Genomic DNA, 11,612 nt, shown 5'->3' with positions numbered 1-11,612 from the left:
ACTGAATTTAAACATGCCTGGGATAAACATATATCCATCCTAAGATAAAATACAGGAAATTATATGTTTCTATGTTTCTACTGTCCTATTGTCTTCTGTTATCATTACTTTTTACTTATTTTATGTTTATACAAACTACTACTAACCTATACATGTTTGGCAAATGAATGAATGAGTGAGTGAGTGAGTGAGTGAGTGAGTGAGTGAGTAAGTAAGTAAATGATCTCTTAAAATCAGAAAGCCTGATGAAAGCTGGGTAGTAAGACTTTCACAGTTTTTCACTTTTAGTGCCTTTGCTTCAAAATACAATGATATAGTCAAGCAATACAGCCATCAGCCTCACTGCTAATTCTCTATCAATTATAACTTTCAGACTGAAAAGTTATTACTTTTAATAATTTTAGAAATGTAAGGTTTATTGATTACAGTAACAAAGATTTGGCTATATACTAATCCAATTTCTATTTCAATCTGGATGAAAACAGTTTTTTCCGCTGAATAGTTTTGAGAGAGCTTTTTTAATTGCCTTGTTTTTCATGCTGTAAATAATTGGATTCAGCAGAGGAGGAAGGATTGAATATATTATTGTGAAAATCAAGTCCAGATATGATGGAATGTCAGAAGTTGGTCGCAAATAAGCAATACTTCCTGAAAATAAAAACATAGAAAATACAATGATGTGAGGAACACAGGTTGCAAATGCTTTTTTCCTTCCTTGCATGGAAGGGATTTGAAGGAGTGCCATGAAGATATATATATAGGTCACAATAATAAAGCAGCAGCAACCTATCCCAATGGCAACACTTAAAATTAAAATATCAATTTCAATTAAATATGAGTCAGAACAGACAAGCTTAAGTAACTGGGGGATCTCACAGAAGAATTGATTTACCACATTAGAGCAGAAAGGGGTCAGAAAAGTCGCAGTTGTATGTAAAATCCCATAAACAAGACCAGCAAGCCATACTGTTGCAATCATTTGGGTATAAGCTTGCTTGTTCATCACCATTTCATAATGTAGTGGATTACAGATGGCAATATACCGGTCATATGCCATGACTGTGAGAAGAAAAAAATCTGATGATACAAAAAAGAAAAGCAAAAGAACCTGAGCAACACATCCAAAATAAGAAATGTCCCTGGTATTCAGAAGGGAATTGATCATGGATTTGGGAATAATAACTGAAATAGAGCACAAATCCTGTATAGCCAAGTTCATCAAGAAGAAATACAATGGTGTATGAAGATACCGGTCAAATGCTACTGCAAAAATTATTAAAATGTTCCCTGTTACAATTGTTAAATACAATAACAGGAACACAGTGAAATGCAGAATCTGCATTTCCCATGTCTTTGAGAATTCTAGAAGCAAAAATGTAGATGCAGATGTGTTCTGAAACATTGTGTGCACAGCAATAGTTTCACAGAATCTAGGGGAAAAACAGATTAAAAATGGCTTGAGTGCCTTAAAATAACTTTCTGTAGTATTATAACTAAAATGTTTCCATATGATCATCTGGAGAGACAATGGAGCACCATATTTTCCACTTCCTTTTTAGCCTTTCTAGATGTAGTGGGAAGAATTGGTTTCATAGAGGCAATTTTTCTCCCATTTCAATTGCTATGCTCCCCTTCCTGCTCCCATCAAAATATCTCCCACTGAGTAGTAATTATAAAAGTAACTTCAGGAGAATGACTTTGGAACATTTCAGAGAATTTTGGAGGTGATAAAAGTAGAAATGGAAGCAGAATGCCTTTCACATTTCATTACTGATTTTAGAAATAAAATAAAGCCATGCAATCATAATCACAGAATTTTGGAGGTGACATTTTGGTTTTCTACAAGGCCACAACTGAGATATTTTGAAATGTGTGGAACTTTAGCAATACCCACCCACAAGATAAAACATTTTAAGTAAATAAGGTGAAACACCAGAATATGAATACCAATATGACTCTGGAGGAGATGGACCTGAAAGCAGGACTTAACATCATCAGTGTTTATCTTATTAGAGAAATTACTACTATTGGAAGATTTGAAAGACCAGGTTAGGGCAGATTATCACGGGGTGGGGGGTGGGGAGAGATCTATCAATGTGGTTGAATGACTGAAGGCAGTAAATCAATTAAAGGTCTTCTGTCCCTAGCCATTTTAGTGGAACTGTTTAATGGAAGGACCTACAGTATATCTCTCAGAATCACTAATCAAAAATTAATGATGAAATATATAGTTTCATCACATGAAAAATATTGAAAGACAGTACTACATTTGTTCCTGCGTGCTCCAAGCCACCTTTTAAAAATCAACTCTGAATAGCTGCAGATCTTTATTTCTTTATAGTCATCATCTTCTGGATAGTGAGGATTTATTTTATACTAAATAAGATAGAAGGAATATTTGAAGTACTTTCTGACCAATAAAATTGTACATAAAGGGCAATGACTCTGGGCAGATACTTACTTTGAGCCAATGCCACATACATGGTACTGCTTGATCCTGAAATCAGGTTTCTCCCTATCATTTTATCAACTTGTAAATGGCTAAAAAACAGTTCTCTTCTACATAGCATTTGGACAAAAATTCTTCCAGTTTGAGGAAAATAAGTAATATATAAGTGATAAACATTTGAATGTTGCCCAGAACTTATTAATATTTTTAGCACTAATCATCATCATCAAATTATGATGATCAAAGCTAGACAATTATCAAAAGCTAAAGCCCAATTTATAATGAGTCAATAATAGTGGAGATGACCCTACTTGAATTGTGGAGTTCAGTCAGTTTGGGCCTGTCATCATCTCACAGATTAGCCTGCTTCAGTGAATTTTCATTAGAATGAAATAGAATCCCTCTTGGCTTCCTGATATTCCACTAAAAAAAGAGAGAATATCAAAACAATCGAAAGAAGTGACTAATTAAATGAGGTGCGGAGAGATTTAGGAATAACTTACTGATTTTCTCTGTGAATATTTTTCCAACCCAGTCCAATCAATTCTACTCACGTAATGCATCTAAGATCTGATGAATTTGTCTGTTTCATCTGTTTTTTCATTGTTAGGAAATGAAAATTTGTGATTTCTGAAGAAAGAGGCAGTCCTTATGCAATTGTTTGTAATATATTTTCACATTTAAATAATGAACTGAATTTCTCCAGGGCATAGAATTATTATCATCAGGGGACTATTGTATTAAGCATATCAGCTGCTCTTGGGACTCTTATTTAAGAAATTTAAACTACAGTGATACCTTGTCTTACAAACTTAATTGGTTCCGGGACGAGGTTCTTAAGGTGAAAAGTTTGTAAGATGAAACAATGTTTCCCATAGGAATCAGTGGAAAAGTGATTAATGTGTGCAAGCCCAAAACTCACCCCTTTTGCCAGCTGAAGCACCCGTTTTTGCGCTGCTGGGATTCCCCTGAGGCTCCCCTCCATGGGAAAACCCAGCATGGGAATCCCAGCATCACAAAAATGAGCACTTCCCTGGCAACAGAAGTCCGGAGGTGGGGTTTCCCGGCGAAGGGCGTATCAGTGAAATTGCAGCATCACAAAAACATCAAAGTCCTCAAAACCCCATCTCTGGACATCTGTGTTTTTGCGATGCTGCAATTTCACTGAGGCTCCCCCTCGCTGGGAAACCCCACCTCCGGACATCCGTTGCCAGCGAAGTACCCGTTTTTGCAGTGCTGGGATTCTCCTGCTGCACATGGGTGCTTCGCTGGCAACGGAAGTCCGGAGGCGGGGCATCCCAGTGGCGGCGGTGGGTTTGTAAGGTGAAAATAGTTTGTAAGAAGAGACAAAAAAATCTTAAACCCCAGGTTTGTATCTTGAAAAGTTTGTACGACGAGGGGTTTGTAAGACAAGGTATCACTGTACAAAGATTCTGAAATAATCAAAATAATAATTTATGAGGGGGGCATATATAAGCATACTGGAAATAATTTAATTATTTTACAAGAACTATTGCCAGAATGGAAGAACAAACATGAATTGTATCAGTGTGTGTGTGTGTGTGTGTGTGTGTGTGTGTGTATTCTTATACTGTATCTTTTAAAATCATGTATATATATATATATATATATATATATATATATATATATATATATATATATATATATATATATATATATATATGACTGTCTTGGTATATTCGAGTATCTTCCCGTGTAGGATTTGGAAATTTCTGGCGACGTTTCAATGAGGTCTCACTCGTCATCTTCAGGCTGGTGTTTCTGTCCTTGTTCTCAGGCGAACACTGAAGTGTTCGCCTGAGAACAAGGACAGAAACACCAGCCTGAAGATGACGAGTGAGACATCGTCGAAACGTCGCCATAAATTTCCAAATCCTACATGGGAAGAAACCCGAATATACCAAGACCATCATACCTGTACCCGTGAAAATCTACGAATATATATATATATATTTGTTTTCGTAAATTTTCACGGGTATATGTATGTAGATTGTTCTGAGTTCGGGTTTTGCCCTGTGTAATATTTTGCATGTCTATGCGACGTTTCGGCGAAATTACATTCACCATCATCAGGCTGAAGTTCCAATCTTTGTGTTGTTGTAAATGGAATGTTAGCAACTGTCATTTCTTCCTAGTATATAGTGTGGGGGTGGAGATTTGTTTTGAATGTAGCAAATAGATTGGGTGATTATGTTTCAGTGATCTGATTGGTTGGTGTAATCATAATTATTAGAAGGAATGACATGGAGATTTTTATGGAGTGTTTTGTTTAAGGCTGATTTCCAAATATAAAATTCTAAAATCATAATTATTAGAAGGATTGACATGCTGATTATTATGAAGTGTTTTTTTTTTGTTTAAGGCTGGTTTCCAAATTTCTGGTAGGCGGGACGTGTCATCTCTTTTATTTATGCAAAGGGCCTCTCCCATCAGCGAAGAAATCCAGCAAAAAATCATCCCCAGAGAAAAATCTTCCATATGTCCAAAACTCTATGGCCTTCCAAAAATACACAAGGAAGGAATACCTCTCAGGCCAATAGTCAGTTCTATAGGCTCCCCTCTACAAAACCTTGCCAAATTTTTAGCCAAATACCTTCAACCATATACAGAAACTATGACCTCATATGTTCAAAATTCATTCCACTTTATACAAATAATTAAAAAACAAAACCTACAACCCGATGACCTACTTGTAAGTTTTGATGTCGTGTCCCTGTTCACACAAATACCTATTAAAGAAGCCTGACAGCTATCCAGGACAAACACAAACCCCCCAAATATATCCTAGACCTTACCAACCACTGCCTGACCAATACATACTTCATCTATAATGAACAAAGATATAAACAGATAGAGGGAGCCCCCATGGGATCACCTCTATCACCTGTCATAGCCAACCTCTATATGGAATATTTCGAAAATAATGCATTAGAGCAAGCCAAATACAAACCCAAAATTTGGCTGAGATATGTTGATGATACCATTGTAATTTGGCCACATGGTAAAGAAAAACTAGACAATTTCCTCACACATCTCAACAGCCTACACCCCAAAATACAGTTTACTATGGAAACAGAAATCAATGATCAACTTCCCTTTCTAGATGTACTGGTCTATAAAAAACCCAATGGCAGCCTAGGACATACTATCTACCAAAAGAAAACCCATACCAACCGTTATCTAAATGCACACTCACACCACCACCCTGCACAAATCACCTCAGTGGCCAAAACTCTCATCACCAGAACCAAACGCTTAGCTGACCATGAGCACTTAAAAACTGAATTGAACAAACTCAAAGATGTATTAATTTCTAATGGATTCAAAGAGAAAACAATAACAAACCTAATCAAAAAAGAGACACCCCCCAAAAAACAAGATCAAGAACAGGACAATGGCACCACCATCCTTCCTTACATCAAAGGCACCACGGATAAAATTAGTAAAATTCTGCACAAACATAACATCAAAACTTCATTTTGCACTAACCAAAAAATATCTAATATCCTAAGGAGCCCCAAAGATAAAATCCAATTGGAATACCAAGGAATCTATGAAATCCCTTGCAAAACATGTGCAGCCACATACATTGGACAAACTAACCGAAGAGTGAGCCAACGCATAGCAGAACATGTGAATGCAGTCAAAAAAGAAGAAAAGACCTCCTCCCTTGTCCAGCACATTAAAAAAACAGGGCACGAAATTGACTTTGAAAAAACTAAATTACTCCACAAAACAGAGAATTTATATAGAAGAATTTCTCTAGAAGCTATAGAAATTGAGAGGAGACCCCTTTGCATAAATAAAAGAGATGACACGTCCCGCCTACCAGAAATTTGGAAACCAGCCTTAAAAATAAAAAAAACACTTCATAATAATCAGCATGTCAATCCTTCTAATAATTATGATTTTAGAATTTTATATTTGGAAATCAGCCTTAAACAAAACACTCCATAAAAATCTCCATGTCATTCCTTCTAATAATTATGATTACACCAACCAATCAGATCACTGAAACATAATCACCCAATCTATTTGCTACATTCAAAACAAATCTCCACCCCCACACTATATACTAGGAAGAAATGACAGTTGCTAACATTCCATTTACAACAACACAAAGATTGGAACTTCAGCCTGATGATGGTGAATGTGATTTCGCCAAAACGTCGCATAGACATGCAAAATATTACACAGGGCAAAACCCGAACTCAGAACAATCTACATACATATATATATATATATATATATATATATATATATATATATATATATATATATATATCCCATAACACACGCATATGCCACAAAATGTCAGTTACAAGTATCTAATAATCTCTGAAGTTCCTTCTAAAACCATGTGTATTCAGTTATGCAATATATAAGAGGAAATTCCAAAGGGTTTCAAGTAAAATTGATCTATTTTTTTTTGAATCTGTCATTCAGGATCCAAATTTAAACATGTAGTAGTGTATACTCCCAATATATATATTAATTAGCTTGGGAAATATGGAATCCTATGTACATCTGGCTTGTGGTACAAGTTTTGATGTCTAATCCTAGAAAAAAAAATATTTAGCTTTTTTAAAATCCTGGCTTTATTATTCCTTTAGTAAATAACTCAAGATAGTGAACCTAGCTAATACTCCCTCTGCATCCTGTTTTCCTTACAATAACAATTTTAAATCAAATCATCCACTCAGACCAAAGCAGATTTTTACCGTATAGACAAATCAAAAATAACACCAGGACAATACTAAACACAATTGAATACTACGATGTACAGATTGGAAAACAAGCAGCTTTGGTTTTTGTGGATGCGGAAAAAGCTTTTGATAAAGTTAATTGGAGATATTTTATCCAATTTCAAAAAATGAATTTTGGCAATCAATTAGTAGGTTTAATCAATACAATATACACCCATCAAAAAGCAAAAGTGATAATTAATAAAGAAATGACCGAGGAGATAGAAATTAGAAAAGGCGTAAGTCAAGGATGCCCATTGGTACCATTAATCTTTATAACAGCATTAGAAGCATTATTGATCAAGATAAGAAATAATTCGAATATAAAAGGATTAAAAACTAAAAACGAAGAATTTAAACTCCAAGCCTACGCGGATGACATGGTATTTATTTTAGAGGACCCATTAATATCGGGCAAATACTTACTAAAAGAAATAGAAGACTTTGGAGCAGTACCAGGATTGAAAATAAATAAAAATAAGACTAAAATAATAGCTAAAAATATGACCTTAAAACAAAAACTAGAACTAGAAAACGAATTAGAACTCAAAACAGCTCCAAAAGTAAGGTACCTAGGAATAACTCTCTCGGCCAAATGTAGTACTATATTCAAAGATAATTATGAAATTTTTTTGCAAACAACGAAAACAAACTTAGATAAATGGGCCAAACTCCAACTTTCATTTTTGGGCAAAATTGCAGTGATAAAAATGAACGTGCTTCCTAAGATCCTTTTTTTTAATCAAACAATACCAATAAAACTACCTAGGAAATTTTTCGATTCATTAAGGAAACTGACACACCAATTCATTTGGAGCAAAAAAAAAAAAAGCCAGATTAAAATACAAACACTTACAAGACCATAAGAAGAGGAGGGATGGGAGTTCCGGATTGGAAACTATACTACAGAGCCACATCACTGAATTGGATAAGAGAATGGATTACCCTCAGGGATAAAAGAATATTAGCCTTAGAAGGCTTCAACCTCAAATTCGGATGGCATTCATATTTATTTGGGAAAAAGAGCAAATCATTTACACATTTTAAGCAACACTTCATGAGAAAAAGCCTAATAGAAACATGGCGAACTGTGCAAAAACCCCAATACCTGCAGATACCAAGATGGATCTCGCCAAATGAGGCCGTAAAATACCCCAAAATAATGGTCTTAAAAAATAAGATAACATATGATCAATTACAGTGAACCCCCGATCATTGCGAGGGTTCCGTTCCAGGACCCCCCACAACGAGCGGGTTTTCGCGAAGTAGCGCTGCGGAAGTAAAAACACCATCTGCGCATGCACGCCCTTTTTTCCATGGCCGCGCATGTGCAGATGGTGTTTTTTACTTCCGCACCTGGGAAGACCCCTGCCCAACAGCTGAGGAGCCGCCTGCCTGCCCGCCTGCCCGCCGCTTGTCCGGCCACCGCTCGTACCGCCGCTGCTGGTGCGGCCGCCGCTTGTACGGCCGCCGCTCGTGCTGCCGGCGCTCGTGTCGCTGCTGCTGGTGCGGCCGCCGCTTGTCCGGCTGCCGCTCGTGCCGCCGCCGCTTGTCCGGCCACCGCTCGTGCCGCCGCCGCTCATGCCGCCGCTGCTGGTGCGGCCGCCGCTTGTCCGGCCGCCGCTCGTGCTGCCGCCGCTCGTGCCGCCACTGCTGGTGCGGCCGCCGCTTCTCCGGCCGCCGCTCGTGCCGCCGCCGCTTGTCCGGCCACCGCTCGTGCTGCCGCCGCTCGTGCCGCCTGCTTTTCCTCGCCAAGCGCATGAAAAAAAAGAGAGAAGGCTTCTGCCAGAAGCCGGGTGACGGCGGAGGAGCTCCGAAAGCCGGAGAAGAAGAGTCTCGCAGGCGGGGAGGAGGCGACGGGGCCAAAGGGGGCCAAGGGAAGCTCGGCTGCAGTCGAGAGAGGAACGGCTCGGGCTCGCCGCAAGAAAAAAAAGAGAGAAGGACAAGCAGCGGCCGCACCAGCAGCGGCGGCACAAGCGGCGGCGGCACGAGCAGTGGCCGGACAAGCGGCGGCGGCACGAACGGCGGCCGGAGAAGCGGGCTCGTCGCAAGAAAAAAAAGAGAGAAGGCTTCTACCAGAAGCCGGGTGATGCCGGAGGAGCTCCGAAAGCCAGCTAGCGGCTTTCCCCCCGCAAGAACTCTTCGCCCGCCCACGCCGTTGCTCGGACCACTCAGCTGGGAAGCGGGGCTGGGGTTTCCCCGCCGCCCACGCAAAGGGGAAACTCCGGCAAGAGGGGGAAGACCCAGGGAAGCCGCCCAGCAGCTGATCTGCCCGGCAAACTCCACCATCTACGCATGCGTGGCCATAGAAAGAAAAGGGCGCGCATGCACAGATGGTGTTGTTTACTTCCGGGTTGAAAAATCGCAAATTAGCCTGTTCGCAATGGTCGGGAACGCAATAACTGGGGGATCACTGTATTAGATGAAAATAATATATTAATTTCTAAATCGGACCTGCAGGATAAAGGATTGGATCCAATACTATCAAATTAGATCTAAATATAAAGAAGATAGAGAAAGACAAGGATTCCAAAAAATTGGTACATTTGACAAAATTCTATTGGGCCCAGACGAGAAACAAATTTCTAAAATATACAAATATTTGCTCTACCAAGAACTAGCGGAGGAGGAAGTAAAAGGAAGTATGATAGCCTGGGGGCAAAATTTCAGATATACGATAAATTTACCAGAATGGGAAAAAAATTGGGCAGTCAATTACAAAGTAACACTTTCAATCCCATACAAAGAGAATATCTACAAGATGTTCTACAGATGGCATTTTCCTCCAGCTCGTCTGTCTAAAATGTATCCTAAACTCTCCCCCATCTGCTGGAAGTGCCGGGAAAAACCAGGCACTTATTACCACATGTGGTGGACATGTCCATCAGTTAAACAATTCTGGGGGGAAATTAGAAATATGATCGAAGGAATCATAAGGAAGGAAGTACTTATAAGGCCAGAGTTGTTTCTATTGGGAATATTTAGGCAACATTTTACAAAATACGACAGACATGTAATACAGTGGAACCCCGACATACGAAATTAGTTGGTTCCGGAAGGAGGCTCGTACGTCGAAAAGCTCGTATGTCGAAACATTGTTTCCCATAGGAAACAATGGAAAAGCGATTAATGCGTGCAAGCCCGAGGGCTGAGGGGAAAAGACGTCGGCTGAGGGGTGCCCGGTGCTTCCCAGCGAGGAGGAGGAGGAGCTGGAAGTTCACCAGGAGTCAGCGGAGAAGCGGCGCGCCTGTTTTAAAAGATCGCAGCCGGTCTGGGGGGGCTTTCCAGCAACCCCCGAGCCCCCAACCCAGGTTCGGGGGTTGCTGGAAAGCCCCTCCAGGCCGGCTGCGATCTTTTAAAACAGGCGCGCCGCTTCTCCGCTGACTCCTAAAGCGGGGAAGTTCGCCAGGAGTCAGCGGAGAAGCGGGGCGCCTGTTTTAAAAGATCGCAGCCGGTCTGGGGGGGCTTTCCAGCAACCCCCGAGCCCCCAACCCGGGTTCAGGGGTTGCTGGAAAGCCCCCCCAGACCGGCTGCGATCTTTTAAAATAGGCGCGCAATGCGCCGCGCCCCTCTCGCAGCCCCCAAGAAGGGGTTTTTTGCTTTTTTTTCCCCACCTCATGGGAGAGAGAGAGAGAGAGAGCAGCGCCCTGTCAGTTCTGACCTGCGAGAGGGGCGCGGCGCGCTTTCCCGAAAGGGACGGAGAAAGCCCTCTCTCGCAGCGAAAGCGCTCCCAGCCAGGGGGCTGTGAGAGAGGGCTTTCTCCGTCCCTTTCGGGAAAGCGCGCTGCACCCCTCTCGCAGCTCGGAACTGACAGGGCGCTGCTCTCTCTCTCTCCCGTGAGGCAGGGGGGGAAAAAAGCAAAAAACCCCTTCTTGGAGGCTGCGAGAGGGGTGCGGCGCGCTTTCCCGAAAGGGACGGAGAAAGCCCTCTCTCGCAGCCCCCTGGCTGGGAGCGCTTTCGCTGCGAGAGAGGGCTTTCTCCGTCCCTTTCGGGAAAGCGCGCCGCGCCCCTCTCACAGCCCCCAAGAAGGGGTTTTTTGCTTTTTTTCCCCCCGCCTCACGGGAGCGAGAGAGAGAGAGCAGCGCCCTGTCAGTTCCGAGCTGCGAGAGGGGCGCGGCGCGCTTTCCCGAAATGGACGGAGAAAGCCTTCTCTCGCAGCGAAAGCACTCCCAGCCAGGGAGAGCGTTCAGATCCCCCCACCCCCAGCAGAGAGCGTTCAGATCCCCCCACCCCCAGCAGAGAGCGTCCAGATCTCCCCCCACCCCCAGCAGAAAGCGTTCAGATCCCCCCACCCCCAGCAGAACCAAGGACCCGCAGAGTGGGGCGGCAGGGGAGTCGACCACCTCTCCACTCACCAAGTGCCGGGATACGAGCTGAGAAGAGCCGGGCTGGTTTGC

At 41.7% G+C, this 11,612-nt stretch overlaps 1 protein-coding gene across 1 annotated transcript; it reads right to left on the bottom strand.

Annotated features, from left to right (window-relative positions):
• Positions 1-466: 466 nt before the first annotated feature.
• Positions 467-10,094, bottom strand: LOC139154013 (olfactory receptor 14A16-like). Its single transcript, XM_070728441.1, has 4 exons — positions 10,079-10,094; positions 8,324-8,382; positions 7,932-7,976; positions 467-1,393 (listed from the first exon to the last, which is right to left on the bottom strand). The coding sequence occupies exons 1-4, from the start codon at positions 10,092-10,094 to the stop codon at positions 467-469; spliced, it is 1,047 nt and encodes a 348-aa protein (XP_070584542.1).
• Positions 10,095-11,612: the final 1,518 nt, after the last annotated feature.

Source organism: Erythrolamprus reginae, chromosome Z, assembly GCF_031021105.1.
Source record: "Erythrolamprus reginae isolate rEryReg1 chromosome Z, rEryReg1.hap1, whole genome shotgun sequence".
Classification (NCBI taxonomy): domain Eukaryota; kingdom Metazoa; phylum Chordata; class Lepidosauria; order Squamata; family Dipsadidae; genus Erythrolamprus; species Erythrolamprus reginae.
Note: the sequence above shows the minus strand (reverse complement) of the source record. Positions and strands in the feature narration are given on the sequence as shown.

Excerpts from the sequence above, each read along its gene's own strand:
- LOC139154013 (XM_070728441.1), bottom strand. Across the intron at positions 7,977-8,323 it reads ATCCATCTTGGTATCTGCAG|TTTTATTGGTATTGTTTGAT; the intron begins GTATTGGGGTTT and ends TTTCCTAGGTAG. Across the intron at positions 1,394-7,931 it reads AAAAGGATCTTAGGAAGCAC|AACACATCTGCATCTACATT; the intron begins GTTCATTTTTAT and ends ACAATGTTTCAG.